Source organism: Cavia porcellus, unplaced genomic scaffold, assembly GCF_034190915.1.
Source record: "Cavia porcellus strain 051 isolate PalLab524CR breed Dunkin Hartley unplaced genomic scaffold, mCavPor4.1 scaffold_4, whole genome shotgun sequence".
Lineage (NCBI taxonomy): Eukaryota > Metazoa > Chordata > Mammalia > Rodentia > Caviidae > Cavia > Cavia porcellus.
This window is the reverse complement of record NW_026947487.1, coordinates 98650140-98670943: the sequence shown is the minus strand read 5'-3', so window position 1 is coordinate 98670943 and position 20804 is coordinate 98650140. Positions and strand designations below refer to the sequence as shown.

General features: G+C 46.5%; 1 protein-coding gene across 2 annotated transcripts in view; it reads right to left on the bottom strand.

Annotated features, from left to right (window-relative positions):
- Positions 1 to 772: 772 nt before the first annotated feature.
- The window catches only part of Cdh5 (cadherin 5), a 33871-nt gene continuing 13839 nt past the window's right edge, over positions 773 to 20804 (bottom strand). For both annotated transcript variants that reach the window (XM_063247446.1, XM_063247447.1), the window contains 10 exons: positions 16398 to 16686; positions 15324 to 15440; positions 13941 to 14105; positions 12938 to 13128; positions 11429 to 11679; positions 9527 to 9669; positions 8402 to 8526; positions 7968 to 8076; positions 5245 to 5490; positions 773 to 2843 (listed from right to left, as the gene is read on the bottom strand). In XM_063247446.1, coding sequence (XP_063103516.1) covers positions 2326 to 2843; positions 5245 to 5490; positions 7968 to 8076; positions 8402 to 8526; positions 9527 to 9669; positions 11429 to 11679; positions 12938 to 13128; positions 13941 to 14105; positions 15324 to 15440; positions 16398 to 16686 — 2154 coding nt within the window. In that variant the 3' untranslated portion in view covers positions 773 to 2325. The remainder of the gene's footprint in view (positions 2844 to 5244; positions 5491 to 7967; positions 8077 to 8401; positions 8527 to 9526; positions 9670 to 11428; positions 11680 to 12937; positions 13129 to 13940; positions 14106 to 15323; positions 15441 to 16397; positions 16687 to 20804) is intronic.

Genomic DNA, 20804 nt, shown 5'->3' with positions numbered 1-20804 from the left:
AAATTAGCACAACACTTGGCAACAATGGGTGTGTCTATCCAAGAAAAATGGCCGGTATGGGGCACATTGTGGCATTTTAACCTGTCCTAGTTCTGTCTCCCCACGCCCACATGTAGTGGTAGCCTTGACTCTCCGTAGTTCTACAATCAGAGTGAAAGCCAGCAGCCCCAGAATGGGCAAAAAAGGGGGTACACCTCCAAAGCCCAGCTTTGGTTAGCTGTCAATTGGTGGTTCCCTGGAAGACCCCAGTTGCAAGTCTGTTTATTTGGCCTGGTTTGGAGCTTAACGCAAGCAGGCTTTCCCTGGGGTGCACTTGTTAAAAACCATCAGCAGTGACTTTAACATGTATCTGTCTCGGCTGGCAAGAGCTACTGGGGCAAATGAGAAGCTGACTCTGAATTCTAAAAGGAAAAGTTGAGGACTGTCCATCCAGAAGGGATTTAAAAGGTTCTAGCATATTCCTAGGGATCTAGAAGCCCACAGGTGTGGGTAGGGCTGTACAGTTGCCCGAGAAAGATGCTAGCTCTTCATTTGCCCTTTGCAGACAGTGTTGCAGTCCAAGTACCAGAGGCCGTGGCTGCTGTGTAGACAGGAGGAGGCAGATGGGGGGCGAGGCCTGCACAGAGTCTGGCTGAGAGTTGGGTCCTGTGTGTTTCTTTCTGTTACAGTGCAGGTGACTTCGGTGTCCCCCTGCCCCCTGAGGATGGTGGAGATATATACGTGTATATGCGTGTGTGTGTTTCCCACGAGCACTATCAGCTCTAAAAATGGAGAAATTTCAAGAATTTTCTTTATTTAGGCATAAAAAAATACAGTATGTTTCATGCACCAGGGTGGTCAAAATGTAATCATTATCTTGCAGAGCACTGATAGGAAATAGAAGGTTACAGGAACTGTTTGTCCAATGACAAAACCGGAATTAAAATTGTTAATCTAGTAACAATGTTTATTAGGCTAAACCTTTACTCTATATGTTTGTGAGAGCTAGAAATTTGTAAGTATTATTAGTAAAAAAAAAAGTCATTATAAAAAACTTAATGATTAGTTAAAAATAATGTCAGTGTCCTCTCTGGTCCCTGCAGTATGAGAGGCTGTGCCCAAGGTGGGCAGCGTGGTTTGTGATGCAGGGTGAGCTGGAGCCTGGTCTCTTCCCCTACTCTCTCTGTCTGGATGCCACCTCGTTAAGGCATGTTTGAGTTGGAAATTCCAAACACAGCTCTCTTAGGGCCACACAGAGACCAGGATCTGCAGAGCGGGGCAGGGTGGGGCCTCGCCTTCTGCAGGTGTGCCTGAGGGCCGGTTCCCTGAGACTTGGCAACAAGACATAAAGGCAGATGGCAGGCTCCGTCACGTCACACAGTCCGCTGTCTGTGTTTGGTATCAGCATTGCTGGACTTGTTGGGAGCCACATCTTGGCTGCTTCCAAGTCAAGAGATGAGAGAGAGAAGAGGAAAGAGCAGGACTGACCAGGTGAGGCAGGGGTGTCAGACCAGGTGAGTGTCAATGAGTGTCAGATCAGGGTCTCAGCTATCCTAAGCCCTCTCCAAAGGCAGCGGGTATGGAGGTGGCCTTCACCCTGTGATCTGTCACTCTTGATCACCACTGTCTCTACAGGATGAATTCACAGTTGCTTCAAGTTCAACAAGCCATTTCCCTGAATTTGGCTGAATGTGTCAATGCTCAGCACAGCACAGTTCCTGGAGTGCCAGGCCAGCAAGGTCACTGTAGGGCCCAAGGAAAGGAGCTGCCATGTGGACCCTTCCTCCCTCTTGATAGGCCTGGGGAGGCGCTGGGGAACAGTGGGAGACTGTGAGGGTTCACAGCAGAACCAGGGTGCTAGACAGCAGCGTGATGGATTGTCACAGTCTCCCTTGGAACTGAGCTGCAGAGTCTTGTTCCACAGGCCACACTGGCCACCCCACTGCCACCAGGCAGAGTCACCAGGATCATACTAGCTTCACCCAGGGCCTTCAGTGACATCAAGGGAAGATTCTGCTGGCAGTTGAACCCAGGCTGATTGGCCTGGCAGCTTTGCCCAGCCAAAGAATGTCTTTGAGTTAGATCTGTGGCATAGTGATATTCCATTGTCAACAGTACAGTAGCCCTGCTTTTCCAGCATTTGTGGAGTAGCCATCACTGAAATACATTCCTGGGTATTTCAGGGGTCTGGAGCTTGGTTCCCTGGGCATGGTAAGGTCTTTGGCACCCACAAGGAAGGACTGCTGGGCTGGGGAGTCAGTGCCACTCTGGAAGGTTTGATGTCTACTGTCTGACTGGCTGGGGCTGCTGTGGGTTTTAGTTCCCAGGGTCAGAGCTCTGTGACCCCTAATATACCATCTCGTCCCAGGGGTTGGAGCCATACAGCTCTGCCAGCATCTTGAACCTGGGTCCCCAGTCATTGAGGAAGTCATAATCAATGTCAGAGTCGGTCGAATCAGTGCCCAGGGAGCTGAGCGACTCTGCGATAGACTCAGAACCCTCGTAGTCGTAGATGTGCAGTGTATCATAGGGCGGGACCCCACCGTCGTGGTCTGCCTCATCCTTCTTCACCTCAATCATTGTGGCCATCTCCCCAGGCCCACCGTGCATCCCAGGCGCCAGCCGCGGCGGCTTCTGCACCTTGGAGTACATGGGTGGCCGGGCGTCCATCATGGACAGTGGGGCCTTGGTGGTGCCAGACCGCACGGAGTTGAGCACGGACACATCATAGCTGGTGGTGTCCATCTCGCCCCCACCTTCCTCGTCGTAGGTGACCAGCTGCTCGTGGATCTCAGTCACGCATTTGCCGTGGGCATGAGCCTGCTTCCGGAGCCGCCTCCGCAGGAAGATGAGCAGGGTGATCACTGGTCACCAGGGAGAGACAGAAGAGGGTCAGACAGGCTGCGGGAGGAGTCCCTGCATTCATCTATCCTTCTTTGGCTCCCAAGTTCCGGGCCCAGCCTGGGCTCAAGGGACTCCTCCAGGACTGGTGTGTTCCATACACCTGGTGGGTCCACCCCCTACCCACGAGACAGGCTCCTGGTCCCCACCCCAACCACACTCTTGGTCTCCACAGGCTGAAGTCAGAGGAGGGGAGGAACAGGGTGGGGCTTCCTGAAGTCCATTTGCTTCTGCAGTCTGCACCCCGTGACTCGAATCTTTATTTCCTGTCCCCTCATGCCAGGATGGCACACCCTTTCATGCATGTCATCTCCAAAAGCCAGGAGACCACAGGTGGGGTAAGAATGGCAGAAAGGGGCAGAGCTGGAACTTCAGGTGCCAGGATTTTGAACTATTGCTTTGTTGAAACTGTGATGATAATAGCTGGATAACTGTGCTGATAGACACGACGTAGCAGCACCCGCTCTTCTGAGCACCTACTTTATAGACTACCTGGCATTACCCAGGCAGATGCTAATAATACCTCACTCAGTGTAGATTTTATTTTTTTGGTGGTACTGGAATTTAAAGCCAGGAATGCTCTACCACCGAGCTACATTCTCTTATTTATTAATTTATTTATTGTGGTACTGGAGATTGAAGACAGGGCCTACACCAAGCCACATCCCCAGCCTTTTAAAAAAATTCCTTAAGTCAGGGCTCACTAAGTTGCTAAGGTTCTCAGGCTGGGCTTGATCTTGTGACCCAACTGCCTGAGCTCCCCCGTGCCCTCCAAGTGGCTGGTTTTACAGGTGTGAGCCACCATGTCCCGTCCAGCATAAGTACTATTATTCCTATTTTACAGCTGAGCTGACTGAGCCCAGAGTGCTGTGGCCAGGTAGTGGTGCAGATGCTGGTGCTCCTGGCAGCGCTGGAGGCCCTGAGGTGCAGCTGTGTGTGGGTCTTTGATGTCCCTGCAGGGGTGGACTATGTAACATAGACAACCTCCAAAATTGGGCTCAGGTCATCTCCCTGGGCTCTGTCTCAGCCTCAAGTACTTTACAAGCTGTCACATACCTGAGGGAAGTTGGGGTGCCCAGGGAGTCCCCAACCTGAGCCTTAGTTTCCTTGTAAAATGGAAATGATGATGTCTCTGCTCTGCTTATATTTGGGAGGATGGTCTGGAGGCCAAATCAATTCTGTGGGTGCCATTATTGTTATTATTAACTGGGGGTGTCACAGAAGCCCTGGGAGGGGGCATACCTGGGCAGCCACTGGCAGGGAAAACCTGCCTCACAGCAGGTGATGTGGTGCACAGGCCGATCTGATCCCCGAGGGCTGACTGCTGAGTCCCCCTGGCAGGTAAATGACAGGAGAACCCACACCCCTGGGAGGGTCCTGCAGCCATCAGGACCGGAGCTGGTGCCTCTCTGCCCTTCATGGGGAGGAAGCCGTCACCGCAGATAACTCTGGTGACAACTCAGCCTCACAAGCTGCCCTCTTCTCTCTTTCCTTAGGGGGTCTCCAGGGAGCACTTTCCAAAAAGCCACTTGCACCCAGCATCTGCTTCCTGAGCCCTTGGAATGCTCTAAATACACATGAGCCCCAAAGGAGGAAAAGTAAATAAATATCAAAACTGGAAGAGTTCTGTAAGATGAAAAAATAAAGCCTGGTGACAATGTAAACGAAGAGTTTTAAAACTTTCCATTTTAGCATTTTTTGAAATTAAAAATAGGTTTTATGTAAATAAATGCCCAGAACAGTGTTTGGCTTAGAGTAAGTTTTCAAAATGTGTTTACTGACACTGAATGCATACATGCCAAAAATAGCTTATTATTACTATTTTTTTTGTGTGTGTGTGATGCTGGGTATCTAATCAAGGACCTCACCTATATTATTGTTTTTGGATCATTGAACACAGCTGTTTGCAGTCTCTCTGTTTGAATGTCCACTTTGTAATCTTTGATACTGTGATTTGAGCAACTATTTCTAAGATGATAATATGTAATCTATTAACAGGTGATTTCTTACTGTTTTTTTTTTTTGTAGTTCTGTATTACGTGTACCCTTACACCGCTTTGTTTTGTTTTGTGTTTTTCTCTTTTTCCTTTTAAATTAAAAAAAAAAAAAAAAAAAAAAAAAAAAAGGACCTCACATATGCTAGGCAAGCGCTCTAGCCCCAGGCTGCCCCCACCATTCACTGGTTATTTTGAAGTGGAGTTGCTGGAAGAGTGGGGAGGGGTCTTGCACCCTGTCCCCCCCCCCCCCCCCCCCGGCAGCCAGGTGGCTGAAGTTCTGGAGCCCTGAGGCTGAGGTGGTACCCTGGCCCCAGTGCTCTGCAGAGGGAAGCCCCAGGTGTCCCTGGCCGGCCCATAAGACACTGACCTGCGATGGTGAGGATGCAGAGGAAGATGGCCACCAGTGCCTGGATGCTGACGCCCACCTGCGCGACCGCCTCCTCACAGAAGGTAAACGTGCCCTGCTGGTTGCACTTGCACACGACCACAGTCAGTGTGTTGGTGCTCGTTAGGCTTGGGGACCCATTGTCCGAGATGAGCACAGGCAAGTAGTGGAACTTGGCATGATCCCGGTCAAATGGGCCATACTTGACTGTGATGTTGGCCGTGTTATCTGGAATCACCAAGGCCAGAGAGTGAGCTGTGTGGGAGTGTCTTATACCATGGAACAGCTGCCTCCTCCTCCAGTGAGCCCTCCTTCGCCACACCAGGTCCTTGCTGATCCCTGCCTGTTGCATTTACTCTCCAGTTTTAGTCATGTGCACACAAGCCTTTTCCTTGCGGAGGAGATGTTTGGGGTGGCTGCCTTGACCCAGCCTGGAAGAATGGCTAAGCCAGAGAGTAAAATCCTCGCTTTCCTGTGTGGTCAACTGATACACATATGCCCTTGTTTTCCCCAACCCCACTGCAATTACAGGGACTTTTCACTGGCACGACTAATTAGTATTTCAAACTTTCGCAAGCAATTGGGAAATGTCGCTTAGCATTAGCCTAGCTTCTAGAACTGTTTTTGCTATCTCTGAAAATCTATCATTATAAAGGAGATTGCAGCAGTAAAAATAATGCCCTCATTCCCTGGGGGACGGAGAGAATGATTGGATTTGTCACTGAGGGCTCCTTGGCAGTCTGCAATGGGCAGTGTACTTTGTCCAAACAGTTGTCACCCCTACTGAGGCATAGTCACTCATTTTTGACATAAGAATCCCCCAGAGAGCTTTATAAGCATCCTGATTTTTAGGCCCCTCCCTTCACTTCACTGTGACAACACACACACACACGCATACACACACACACACACACACACGCATACACACACACACACACACACACACACACACACACACACACCACAGAGTACTCTGCCCTTTGCAGATTCCTGGGAGGTTGTGAAGTTGATGGTTTGAGGATTTACTTAGCCACTCAGGAAGGAACACTTGGGAGCCAGGTGAAAGTCAAGAATTGCGAATGAAAGCCAATTCCATTTCATTATCTGTAATTTCATTTCAGTTTTAAGTCTATTATGATTGAAAATAAGTTATATGCCATTGACACTTCATGGGAGAAATTAGAGATTTTGACATTCAGAATGTAAGTGACTCAGACCAACACGCTCATCTCCTGACTGCATCTGGGGTGTCTTTGGGGAGGCCCTTAAGTGTTCTACCTCATTGCACTACCACGTCCATTTCAGGTTGACATTGGGGGTTGGATGACAGGGAGTTCTGATATATTATTTACTACTTATGGCTTGCAGCTAGACGTTCTCCCAAAGCCTCATGCAGTCATAGGTGGGAAGTTTGGGAGGCGGCCAGACTAGGATGTGTGAATGTGGATTAAAGGTGTGGTGCTGGGATTCAGGCTGTGGATAATGGAAGCCCCATCCTGAGTGTGGATGGCACCAATCAGTAGGCCTGTAGCCTAGATGGAATATAAAGGGAGAGAGGGAGGGCAGACTGCCACACTGCTGCTTGCTGCTTCCTCCTGCCACACCATTAACTCTTTCTCCTCTGTGATGCCCCTCCACCGTGCTGCCCTGCCTTGGAGCCCGCTGACTAGGGATTGAAGCGTCTACAGATTGTGAGCTGAAATGAACCTTTCCTCCTTTAACATTGAGTGTTGGGTATTTTTTTTCTCTCCAGTGAGAAAAGTAACTAAGACACTACTCAAGACGCCTGAGTGTTGGATTGTCTGTCATCAGTTATCAGCACATCATGGCCAGTTTCTGCATCCATGTGTGCACGCAGCCTTCCTCAGGAGCATTCATGGCCTCACATGGTGACTCTGTAACTGATCATGTGACTCTGGGTCTGACCCTAAGTTTCTGAGCCCTGTTCCCTAGCCTTCTCCAAAGATGGCAATAGTCTTGCCAACCAGGGACAAACAGAGACAGCCCCCCCCCCCTTAGGCCTAAATAAGATTTTCTCTATTTTCCTGAGGAAATTTCAGAGGTTCCTTATCTTTAAATCAGCTTAAATCAGCTTACCATCATCACTTGGATAAGCACGTATTCATTAGAAGAGCCAATTGGTTACTACTGACCTCACAGGACTCTCTGAACTTTGGTCAACCAGATGTGCTGTGCTGTGCGGTGACTGGTGGACCAGATCCTGTTTAGGGGCCACTTGGTGGTAAGCAGCCATCGTAACTGAATTAAAATTTACTGTATTTCTGGGATTTATGACTTCTTATTTGTAGTATGCATGCTTTGGTGGTGACCTCAAAATTCTATGTCCTATAGCAATTTGTAATTTCAGTGAGGCACCAAAGCCCGGAGTTGCTGGTGTGGAAAAACACCCAACTGGCTAGTAAGCTGACCAGGCTGTCTGCACTGTCATATCTATTCTGCATTCCTCCTGACCTGAGCATCTTTGGGAGACCACATGGAGTGGGCAGTTTGGCCAGGGTGACTCTGATCATTGAACCAGTGTGCAGTGTGTGTGACAGGAGTTGCACAAAAAAATACTTCATGATATGCAAATCCCCATGAAGACTTGTCACCCCTTGTTGGCCTAGTCCTTAACTTTAGTGCTTTCAGACTCAACCTCACTCCACCCTGCTAGGAGCCAGCTCATTGCTCGGATAGATGCTTACCGCGATTGTCTATGAGGGTGAAGTTGCTGTTGTCAGTGCCCAGGGCAAACTTGAACTTGACATTTTGTGGAGTTACGTCCTTGTCTACTGCGGAGATCTGCACAACAAGCTGGAATGTGGGAGACAGGGGTTGGTCATTGTGTTCGGGTGGTCTGGGGTTCAGCAATAGAGACTATGAGTTTAGACCTGAGCATAGCTGTCGCTCAGCTGCAACACCTAACTGGATGGTTTCCACAAGGCCATTTCTTCTACTACTGTCCTGTATGCCCCTACCCCCACTAAACTTCTCTCCAGGAATCTCTCACTTTCTCTAGCTGTAAAATGGGGTAACCGTACATTCTCAGTGCTGTTGCACCTTCCATTAAGCTCAGTGGAACTCTGCCCTTGAATCTGTCCCCGGGGACACTGTCTCCCTCCCACTCAGCCAGACTCACCTTGCCTTGGACTGCATTCTCACACACTCTTGGGTCATAGGGCTGAGCAAACTCTGGGGCATTGTCATTCTCATCTAAAACTTCAACGTGGACCTGCACAATAGATTCTTTCCCCGTGAGTTTCCCTGCAGAGAGAAGGCACTGTCACCACAGTGGGCTCAGCTGATGCTGGCCTCTGCGGGGTGAAAGATGTTTAGATGGGTAGATTGGCAGGATGTCTGGTGGAGGTCACTCTTTGCAGGAAGATGGCACTATAGACCTTTGGAAGAGAGACCAGGGATGACATTCTGGATAAAGGAAAGTGGAGGAAGATGGGGTGGGGTAAATCTTCAGACATAAGGACATTTGCTAACATGTAGGAAATTTATATGAGAAAATTTACATGACCTGTAAGATTAAAAAGGTAAACAATTTAAGTGCATTTTAAAACATTTTAATTCAATTAATAAATATAATTTAATAATGAAACAGTTATGTAATTACTTAAATAAAAATTTACTTCTCTCTGTACCCCAGTGAGATCCTAGGGATCATGTGAATATTAGTTTTTCTTCTGGCTGTTTGTGATTTCCTCATATATGTCAGAGTTACAAAGCCCCTGACACTTGCCGTTGCCTCAGGTAGAAACTACATAATTTTTGGAAATCTAACAACCTCAAATTGAAAGCTGCTTCAGATTTTGATTTTAGCCCATTAACCAGTGCAAACAGCTATGCCACCTAAGAGCATTTTGCAAACACCTTTGGTAATCAGAACCATGTGGTGCTTGATAGTGTATATCCTTGTCCCCATCTTTGTTCACTGGATCAGAATCCTCAGGGAAGAGTCTGAGAAGCCCAGTGTCTAGCAGGTACCTTAGATAATTTTCATCACAGGAGCATCTATACTACATTCCCAGTTTTGTAACAGTGCTTCTCAAACTCTTGATAGGCATAAAATTTTTATTTAGCCTAGGATGGAAGTAAGAGTCCACACTTCTAGAAAAGTCTCCGGTGACATAGCCAAAGAGTGCTTCATCAGAGCTTGTAATACCTCTAGTGATCCCAAGTGACAGATGATGGCCATTTTGGAAGAATGGGAGAAACAAAGAAGAGCTCAAGCCTTCTGCGAGATGGGGCTACTCACCATTAGAATCCAGCTCATTGGCCTCCACAGTCAGGTTGTACCAGGGGTGGATTTCTCTGTCCAGTTGTTTCTCACTGTAAATGTCACCCTGCTTGGTTATTCGGAAGAATTGGCCCTTGTCGCTGGTCTTGCGGATGGTGTATCTGCCAAGGAGAGGGTTTTATGGTTTTCCACTATTATTTTTTAACTAAGTCAAAATTCTCAGCATGACAGAGGCTCTTCAGGGTCTGTCCCCACCACCCTTCCCCAGCTTCCTCTCCAGTGGCTTAGACTCAATATCGACACCAAAGGACTCGGCGTCATGAGGTGAGATCTGGTCTGGGTGATACTGCAGAGCTAGGAGTGAATGAGGTTCCTGAGACGTCACCAGTCACAGAGCTAAGCAGGTGACACCGTAGTCAACCATATCACAGTTGAGGTTGTTTGCTTTGATTAATGAAAAGATATGTGAGCAATAGCCAGGAGGAAATGCAAAAAGAGCTGGAAGAGATAAAAATAATAATAGAGAAATTTGGGAATGAAAAATGTGAAGAAACCTTCCAGGAAAAAAAAAGAGATGAATGTGTACACACACACACACACACACACACACACACACACACACACATAAACACACACGCACACACATACACGCAATGAAAATTTTTGCTATTACTGAGGAAGCTTCAAGATCAAACTTACCATAAGATATGACAAAAATATAAAAAGAGAACACTTTCCTCATCTGAAGAAAGATCTGAGTCTATAGATTAAAAGGTGTCATTGATATCAGGCATAATTTTAGAAAATGTTTAGGTGGAATTTCACATTACGTGAAGAAACTAACGAGCTCAGAAGCTCAGTAAAAAAAAATTCCTTTTGAAGAAAGAGACATCGTTATTAAGCTAGATGACCCCACAAAATTAAATGTTAGAACATACTAATAGCATTTTGAAGGAGAGAATCTATAATCTGAAGATGCATGAGGATACTCAGGTCTTAAAAAAAGAAAGGACTAAGGTTTTTTTTTTTTTGGTAAATATGCAAGAACTAAGGAAATATATCACGCACAAAAATCAGTGGGTGATATACTTAAATTTTTTTGAGAAAACTTACCCTAGAAAAAGTCTTATTAAAAAGTAAAAATCTGGTTTGGAGGATTTCAAATGAAGCTATTAATTTCTTTATCATATATATAAAAGCGGTGGTGTGTGTGTGTGTGTGTGTGTGTGTGTGTGTGTATGCTTTAGAAAAACATTTAAAATGTTCATAGATGGATATAAATCTCATTGGTAGAAGCTCTAATGTATGCAATCCATCCACATATCTGAGAGAGAAAGAATTTTATAGCACAGATGAGAACCAAGAAAAAACTTACAACTGAGAAATATAAAACAAAGAGATAAAAGAAGTAAGATCAAACATAATACTTATGACGAAAAATGTAAATAGGTTGAACACAGAAGCTTGGCAGTTTACATTAAGAAACAAACCTAAGAGTATTCTGTTTCCAAGAGACAACTTAATGTGAAACGACCTAGAAATGTTAAAAGTGAAGGGCGGACAACTTATATCAGGCAAATAAGAAGAACACGGAAACAGGATTGGCAAAATCAAAGCCAGGCAACATGGAACTAAGAGCCAAACGTTGAAATGGGATAAATTGGAAAATGTCATGTGGGTAAAATTAAAATAGTTGCTGTAAGCCATGCAGGGTGGGGTGCCGTGGCAGGATGAGACCGCAGGAGGCCATGAACATTAGTGGGAAGGGGTCAGATGTCTAGTCCTGCCTCTGCCACTTCCCATGCAAGTGTGGGAGCAGCCAGTTTCTTTCTCTGAGTTTTGGGCTCAGATCAGCAGGAATAAGACCATCAAAGCTCTGCTGGTCCCTGTCGTGGTCATTCACATGCCCACTCTCCTTACTCAATTTTGTTCCCGGCCTTGTCGGGGTCCTTGGCCAGCACCGAACCGACCAGATGTTTCTTCTGGTTCTCCTTCAACCGGAAGTGGTAGAAGCGCTTTTGGAAGACAGGGGGCTCGTCCACATCCAAGATGTTGATGATGACTTGGGCTTTGTTTTTGCCAGAGAGGCCTCTCACGTATTTGAGGTTGATAGTGGGGTCTGTAGCTTCGATGACAAAGGAGTATTTTTGGATGAACTCAAAGTCCAGGGGCTACAGAAGGAAAAAACACAGTGATACCTGCCTTGAGTCAAGCATACACCATATGATTGTCAGGCATCCTACAAGGTGCTACTAGAATGACATCTGCTGGACACTGTAATCTGGATAGTGGTATTTCCAAGGTCATTAAGAGAGTACCCGGGCCTGGTGCTTATCTTTAACTCTTTTGTTTCATTTCACCAGTCTCAGGGCAGCTCCTAGCCCTGGCTCTGTGCCAAGTATAGAGGCCATGTGGTCCATCAGCCACAGTCCTGCTCTCAAGTGGATCATGAATTCGTGGGTGAGCCACTGTCAGGCTCTCACTGTCCTGCCTTTTCTTTACATCTTTGCTCAAGAGGATTCTCCTGTGCTTGCCCATGTGGCAAACTCCTATTCGTTCCTCAAGAAGTCAACGAGAAGGTAATCACATGTCCTCTTAGAGTCCCCTGCTGAAGAAGAACTGCCCCCCTGCCTGATATTGCTCTGTAGCACGGAACTGCAGTTATATTTTAGGGGGTACATGCATCAGCCTTCCCTGATCACTGAATGCTTCGTGGATTCTAGAGGCTGCATGTCTCCCCCTTGTGTCTCTGGTATCCAGATGGGGCTGCCCCAGGAAGGATTCAGGTTCTGGATCCCCAGCCTTCTTCGAAAACATTCTAGAGGCACTTTGATGCCCTCCCAGGACTCCTCCCACATCCTCCAATTCAGTCTGGCCTTCTGTCAACAGTAACCATGTTCTATGGCTACTTGTGTCCCCTGGCATGTTTAGTTTTCCTATCTGTTGGTGGCTTTCAACTGGCTGAGACACAGGGCCACTCAGAAGATGCCAGGGAGTCAGTGTCTCAGGAACAGTGATCCATCAACACTCGAGGGGTTGCTGTATCAACACCCAAGCTCCTTTCCTCAGCTGCTGCAGCTCTGAGACAGGTTCTACATGGTCTCCAGGTATCCTGCATGAGGCTGGGCCCTACTTCTCTACCTGCTCATTGATGAGTTCCATACTACCTACTTTTTACTTAACCTATCATTTCTCCTTGGACTTCTTGGGGTCACCTCCCAAGTCATACCCAAATCACTGCCTCTAGGTCTATCTGGGAGTAACCCTGCTTGAGATACTGTGTGAGTCTCCATGGCACAGTCAACACCGGGCCAATCCTGAGTGTTCTCCACTGATGGCTTCTGGCTCAGGGGGAGCCTCTGGACAGGTCCTGTGGACCTTGTGAGCACCAAGATCTATGTCTGATGTCATTTTTGCAGTCCTACAAACCTTTTTGGGCTTGATGATGCCCTCGTTGCGGGTGGGGTCTGTCTCGATGGAGAAGGTGTCTCTGTACTCGCCCTGCACGATTTCAAACTTGGTCATCCTGTTCTGAGGTTCATCTGGGTCCTCAACAAACAGAGAGCCCACAGAGCTGCCCACACGAGTGTCTTCAGGTACCTCAAATGTGTACACGGCCGCTGCAAATAGATGCCCCAAACAGCATCGAGTCAACAAGATAGACAAAGCATACTATCCTACTATATTGTGATACGAGAAATGATGCAATTAAATAAAGGCAGTAAGAATACTATTAATACCCTTGGGATTCTGAGTCCTAAGGCAAAGCAGTGTATTCTGTCTATCCATCCCTCCCTCCATTCATCCAACAAGTAGTTATTAAACACCCGATGGTGACAGGCACTTTGCTAGGGGATCAATCAATTGATCAAAGAGATAGGTCTGGCCTTTGGGGGGCTTACACCATGCCCACAAGGCCATTTCAGGAGAACTGGCCTATCTTTGGGCTGGGTGAGCCTCTGATTTATATCAGCACTTGGAGGCTGCAATGAACACAACCTCACTCATGGCATGAGAAGAGTTCTGGTCAGACATTTTTTGAGGCAGAATCAATTTGTGAGTGGGGTCAGGACCCAGTCTGGGCTGTACCCCTGCTCGTTGGCTCATGGGGGTTTTCTAACTGGAGCCTGAGATTTCCTGCGCCCATGGAGTCTGGGTGAAACTGTTCCTATCTCCTAGTTTGCTCTGGGCACAGTGGTGGTATCCAGGAGGAAGTGTGATCACCCTCTGGCCTGTGGCAAGACCATGACCAGGAAATGATGGGTTTGAAAGTGTGGTGCAGGGATAGAAACAGGGCCCCTCCCACACCTCAATGATTTGTCTGGGGTGGAAGAGAGGTAGATGGATTTGGGGAACCTCTCCTTGACTCCAAAATCATTAAGTTGGAGAATCCCAACTCCCACCTGCCCAGGGCCCTAGGGGAGGGGCTCACGCTGAGTGAAGATGGGGAAGTTGTCATTGATATCTTGCAGAATGATCAGCACGGTGGCTGTGCCTGATTCTCCTCGGAGGCCCTGGGCATCTCGTGCCTCCACCACGATCTCGTACCTGGCCTGTACTTCTCGATCCAAGTTTTGCTTTGTAGTGGTAATTAATCCTGTAAAAAATGTTTTCAAGAGCCATGTTACCTGGAAAGCTTTGAGAATATATGCATTCCTGGGCCCTTTCTAGAGAGAACTGAGCAATTTCAGTGTGCAGCTAAAGAACTGGCCAAAGAGCATGATCTGACTTGGTCCTAGCCACTCGGAACACTGTGTTGAGAAACATTAGGAAGCCACACTCAGGTACAGAATGAAAGGATGCTATGATGGATTAGTGATGTCTGCTCTGGTGTACCATAGGATCGTGGTAGCATCTGTTCTGTATATTTGCTGTTTTTCTCAAAAATAGGTGCCCCAGTCTATTCAACTAGCCTTCTTGGTTCCAAAATGTAGTCCTTAAAGTTTTAAAGTCTGTTAAATCAAACTAAATTTGGCCAGAGAAAACATCCGTACTTGTTTGAGTCTTTTTGTAACAAACTACAATGTTACTTAGTATGTAAATGAGTGGAAAATCTAATTTAAGACTATATTCAGTCAATCACTATGGCTGTGTTTGCATCAGTCACAGGTGGTAAACTGTTTACCTCTATTCAAATAAGGCAAAAACCCAAGTTGTAACCAGTTCACCTGTTTATGGACTTCGGCTCTGTTTTAAATTTCTTTGTTCTTAAATTTTATCTAACCATGTGTTTTCCTGAGCTTGTTTTGGTTCTGGGACTTCTTGATCATGAATTGTTCATTATTCAATTAAACTCTGTTAAACTTAATTTGTGAAGTTTTTCTCATAAGAATAAAGTCACAGAAAACTATGTGGTTATGTTCTCTCCATAATTCACACTTCCTACTATACGAGATGAGTTAAAAACAGTCCCGCTTTTTAGATTAGGAAACTGAAACTCACAGATCTTAGTAGATTTGTTGAAAGTCTCTGCAGGGGTGAGTAGTGCTGGGTTTAGAAACCAGATCAGTCTGAACCTGTCTGTGTAACAAACTGCTAATCAGCGTTCTCTGGGGCCTCTCCGCCACTGCTTGGATTACAAGAACCTGGTTTTGTCCCTCTGACTTGAATCCATGTTTTGGATGTCTTGCTTTTGTTTTCCCCAACTAGCGTCTCTTCTTGTCTTTATGCATGTATCAATCACTCCCACGGATCAGTGTGGTTCAGTGGTTTGTGACAGCTGTCAGGCTGGATTGCTCTGGCATTTGCATCTGGAGCATTTCCACTCCCCCATCCCTCCTGTTGGTGCCCACCCAGGGAGGTTAGTCACACAGACCTGAATTGTCGATGGCAAAATTCTCACCCCCCTTCAGGATTTGATACATGACAGTGGTGTGCTCTGCCACGGTGGGGTCATCTGCATCTACTGCTGTCAAACGCATGACTGAGGTCCCTGTGGAGAGAGGATCCTGGGGTTACTACCTTGTGACAGTGTCTTCTCATCCCATTCCTGAGTGAGGGCAGATTGGCGCTGCTGTCCCCACCTCCCAGGTCCCTTGGTTTGCTGAGAGCCTAGTACAAGGTCAACATGCTGGCAGTGTTGGCTCTGTAGGTCAAACTTATTGAGGAAAAGAACAAGTAGCTTGTGCTTATGTAGAAGTGTGTGTGTGTGTGTGTGTGTGTGTGTGTGTGTGTGTGTGTGTATGTGTTTGTGTGTGTGAGTGGGCCATTCCTCCATTTCCAGAAAGGATGAGAACAAGGGACAGGGAAGGAAATGGGACTGACCCCAAAGGGGCAGTGTCACACTTCTCATCCCCTCACACAGACCAGGAAGGGTCTGGCCCCACACTCCGAGAGGGATCTTGGACTAAGGAGGAGGAGAGGGAAGATGATTTTTGGTACCCTCTGGGTTTAGGATTAAAGAAGAGAGCAGTGACTTCCTGAGCCCAGGCCTAGGCTGATAATACACTTTAGGATCAGGGGTCTGTCCTCTATTGCCACCACTACATAGCCTCTAGAAGTGATTTTTCTGTCGGTGACAGGGCTTGTCATAATTTAGGGGCAAAAGCTACATTCTTGGTGTATCAGTCCTGGGAATTAGAGGCAGCGAGAGAGAGTTGTTATAAAGAGTAATGAGACACACATGTCTCTGATGACCAGAGCTCAGTCCATGCTGAGGGAGGACTAGGGCTCAGTTTGTGTCTAGGATCAGAGCTCAGCCTGGGAGTAAGTCCCAGCTTAGGTTTTAGAGTCTAGTTTTTCAAAGACTATAAAGTAGCAGCACGGGCACTATAACCACTGCGCTGAACTTGCTGGGATCTGACCTCAGGCACTGAAATGACTAAAGTAAGAGCTACTTCCAGGCTGGGGATGAGTGAGAGAGGAGGGGAGGGACAGGATGGGCACGTACCCCCAGGTGACATCTCCAGCACCGAAGCATTGAATAACTGCTGCGTGAACACAGGCCAGTTGTCATTTATGTCATGAACTTTGATAGTGAAGCTGGAAGGAGACTCAAGGTCTTTGTCAGTGTCTTTGTCCACGATGAGGGCGACAAGGGGGTACGAGGAGACTTTCTCCCGGTCAAGCCTTGCGAAAGCGAACACATCCCCCGTGTCTGGATTGACCTTGAAAATGTTGTTCGCCGCCTCCCCTTTGAGCACATATTTGGCATTCTTGCGGTTCACACTTGACTTGATCTGGAAAGAAGATGCAACATGAGTTGAGAACAGGCAGTGTGGCTGTGTGCGCACATGGATAGGTGTAGGTGCACGTAGCATGGTGTGCATGTGTGCATGGGTATGAGTGTGTGTGTGTGTATGTGGTACAGACCAAGAATCCCAAGTGTGACAGTAAACCTCCCACGGATCACTAGTGAGGTGTTCTCAGACAAATGACACAAACACCATGCTGGTGTGAGTTGCCAAACTGTGTCCTGTGCCCAGAATGGTGTCTGAAGCACAGCAGACCCTTGAAGCTATTTTCTGAGTGGAAGAGTATCTTGGTGCATGGGGAGACTTGTTACCTTGTTGGTAAAATGGAGCTAATATAACTTCTGAAGTCAAGCTGCTGTAATGAATAGAGCAGCAGTTTTGGAAAAATATCCTAGGAAAACTGGCCTCTTTGCTGTTGCATACAAAAATGGGGTTTCCGTCAGTGGGGTGTTGGGGACGGGTTGTGTCAGTGGGGCTTTCCAGAGTCAGCTTAAAGCTTCAGGAATATGTGTGAGCTGGCTGTTATTGACAATTAAATTATATAAACTTAGAAGAAAATAGATCACATTTAAAAAGAAGGTCACAAGTACTCAGAATTCCTGACTTCTTCATTATTTTACAAGATTTTACTATGCCCTTGAGGTTGTCTATGCCTTTTGTATGGGTATGATGGGAATGCTAAGGAAGCGTGTGTCTCCCAGGCATATCTCCCAACTCTGCCTTCAGTGGTGTCCTGTTGTAGCCCGAAACCAGGCACAGAGAGAGAGGACATTGATGGGATTGCCATACTGGGATTGCCAAATGCTATACAACAGGACCTTTTCCCAGGAGGGTCACTTGTCTCAATTGTTCTCATCAATTTGGTTTTAGAACGAATCATAGAATGTTCTCTCCTTGGAGATTTTTTTTTTTTTTTGGTCTTTTTCCTTTTTATCGGTACCAGGGATCGAACTCACGACTGCCTGCTTGCAAGGCAGGCACTTATGCCGCTGAGCTAAATCCCCAGCCCCCTCCTTGGAGATTTATAATGTCTAGTCCTTCAGAAAGTGACCTTTTTTTTAAACCCACGATTTCCTGTACTTCTTAGATTAGTGAAACATTTTTCTTTGGAATATGTGCTATTATGATTTGGCATAAGATTTGGAAAATAACGTATGTCAAGCACTTCGCACAGAACAGGCTTTCAGTAAATTCTAGTTGCTGTGTTATTAACGATCTACAAGTTAAAAGATATTCAAAGGTTAAGAGTGCTGAACTTGCCAAATATGGAATCATAGAGAATATTAGGCAATACATGTTTCATGCATATAAAAAAGTACTATTCCAGATGATTAAAATACCCACTTAAGCTGCTGATCTAAATCCCTGGCCCCTAAAATATCCAGAAAAATAGAATTTAATTTAATAAATAGTGCCAGGTCCCACATTAGGGACACAGAAGTAGTAAAGACCCTGTCTTGGCTCTCAAGACTAAGTCTTGAAGTCTGAGAGGCTGAAGCCAGGCAGCACTCAAAGGCAGAGTGAGAGCCTTGGTGGCTGTCCCAAGAGGGCTTATCAGAAGGGCTGGAGGAAAGTTGTGAGAATGTGGAGTCTCAGGAGAGAAGAGGGAGACTCGACAAGGCTGTGGTCCAATCCCATGAGGTCTAGATGATGTCTCCTGGGCTTAGCAGCAATGAAATCATTGGAACCCAGGCTGAGAACAGTGACAGGAAGCCAAATGTTAGAGTGTGGAGAAGAGCCTGGAAGTTGAGAGAGGGAAGGCAGGGAGGAAGGACGCTTTCCCTGGGTGAGCAGAAGGTGGGTGGTGACTGGTGATGGCAACTGGAACAGGACTGTGGTGGTGGTGGTGGGGACAGGTGGACCCAAAGCTTTGGGTCCAGAACTAGGATAAGCAGATGGAGGGGAAAAGGAGTTCTGTAGCCTCTGGCGCACAGGCACAGAGGGGCTCAAAGTGAAGGGACGGTCTGGGGCCTTATGTGAGCTGCTCAGGCTGGGATAAGATGGCACTTTACAAACTAGGTTCCTGGTACATGTGATAAGATTCACCAGGCAGGGACAGCAAGGGAGAATGCTCTGGCTGGGTCTGTGCATTGGAACTGGGCCTCAGGCTTCATGTGCGGTTAAGCTCTGGTTCCCTCCCTTTCCCATTTTTCTTGAGTAATCATTGTTTTCTAGAACAGTGTCTGGATTTACAGAAAGTGGAGAAGACTGTGAGTTCCTGTGTGCCTGCTCCTTTTCCTCCCCAGATCCTCCCTTACATTATATGGCACATGTGTTATAACAAAGACACCAACAGTGGTGTATTATTATTAACTGAAGTCCTTATTTTTGTAGAATTCCTTTTTTTTTAAAAAAAAAATGTAATGTCTTTTCTTGTTCCAATACCACATTTGAGATTTCCCATTGCATTTAATTGTTACGTTCTTTAAGTTCGTTTTGGCTGTTCCAGTTTCTCATTATTGTCTTTGATAACATTTTGAAAAGTCCCTTTTTTGATAGTGTTTTGAGGCATCCTGGTTGGGAATTTTGTAAGACACACTTCTGTTGGAATTTATCTGATGTTTTTCTGATGATTAGATCAGAGTTAGGGGTTCTGAGGAGCCCCACATTGGACAGAACGTCTTAAAGCCCAAAGCCACTCTGATGCATATGTGTGGACTCCAGGGCTGGCTCTCACTGTGTCTCCAGGTCTGTAAACAAAGGCCCCAGGCTCTGACCTTGATAAATAGAGACTTCCTTCTCTCCAGTTACATCCTTAGGAACAGGGAGCCGGGAGAAGATCCTTGCAGCCCCGTGCTTGCCTCTTAAAGGGATCCTTGATTCTTCCTAGGGTGGGGACCACATATGACCCATGTCAGTTGCCGAATGAACACTCCTGGATGACACAGGCTGCGTGTTCTTCCTACTGTTTGCAGACCCTTGGCTGAGTGCCCTAAAGGTTGTCCTCTCAGGGCCTGACGCAATGCAGTGGCCTCACTTTCCGCTGACTCTCCCTGACTCACCAGGAGATTTTCCTCAGGATCCGGCTGTTCTTCTCAAAGGATGATTCATGGCGCAGTTATCCTATGTGGAAGGATGTTGGTGGCTTGACAACATTTCCCTCTGACAAGGGACACACGTTTGCATTAGAGCCAGGAGTTCCAGGGTTCTGTCTTGACCTCACTGTGTCATCCTGGACAGTGTCTTCCCCTCTGACTGGCCATACTGAAGGATCTACATTTCCAGGTCAACCATTTTTGTGGGCACAGTCGGCAGGCTGTGGGTTGGGTTGTGAGTGGAGATTTCCTGCTGGTACCGCTCACTTCTTTAGGCTGTTGGGACATTTCTGTTGCTGTGTCAGACTCTGCCTCAGACAGCAGGCTCCTCTTCAGCCTATTTTTCTATCCTCAGAAGTTTCTCTTTACTATTTATTGGGTTCTTTGTCTGATGTATGCTAATCCTCTAGACCAGGATGAGTAAACTCTATAAAGGATTAGGGATGTTTTCAGCTTTGTGGGCCATATGATCTTTTCCATAACTATTCAACTCTGCCATCTTTGCATGGAAAATTTGTAAATGAGTGGATATGGCTGTGTTCTAATAACATTTCATTTACAATTCCAGATAGATGCCAGATTTGGCCAGCAGGCAGTAGTTTGAAGATCCCTGCTATAGGCCCCTATCTCTATGATGGTGTCTGTCTTTGCCTGCTGCTTTCTAGCACCTAGTCCAGTGCTTGGAGCTATTAATCTTTTCTCCAGTACATTTGAGCTGTTCTTTTTTCTACATTTGAAAGAGCTGACATGGTGAGATTCTAATGGATTTGAGTTTTCTCAGAACCTTTATTTGTCACAGAAAACTCTCAATATATCTAGTCTGTTTATGTGTCATTGTGTGTAAAGTTCTATTATGAGAGCCATTCCTTTGAATTAGAGTTAATATTTGACATCTATGATAATTTGCTGTGGTGAGACAATCTGGCACTCACTCAGATTAGCTTCAAGGTCGCAGAATATTGGCTAGGAATGCTCATGTTTAAAGAAGGATGAAATGAGGATTAGAACCCTTGGGGCAGGCACCTCAGATAGGTGTCCTGTATCTGGGGGGACATATTGGGTCGTAGG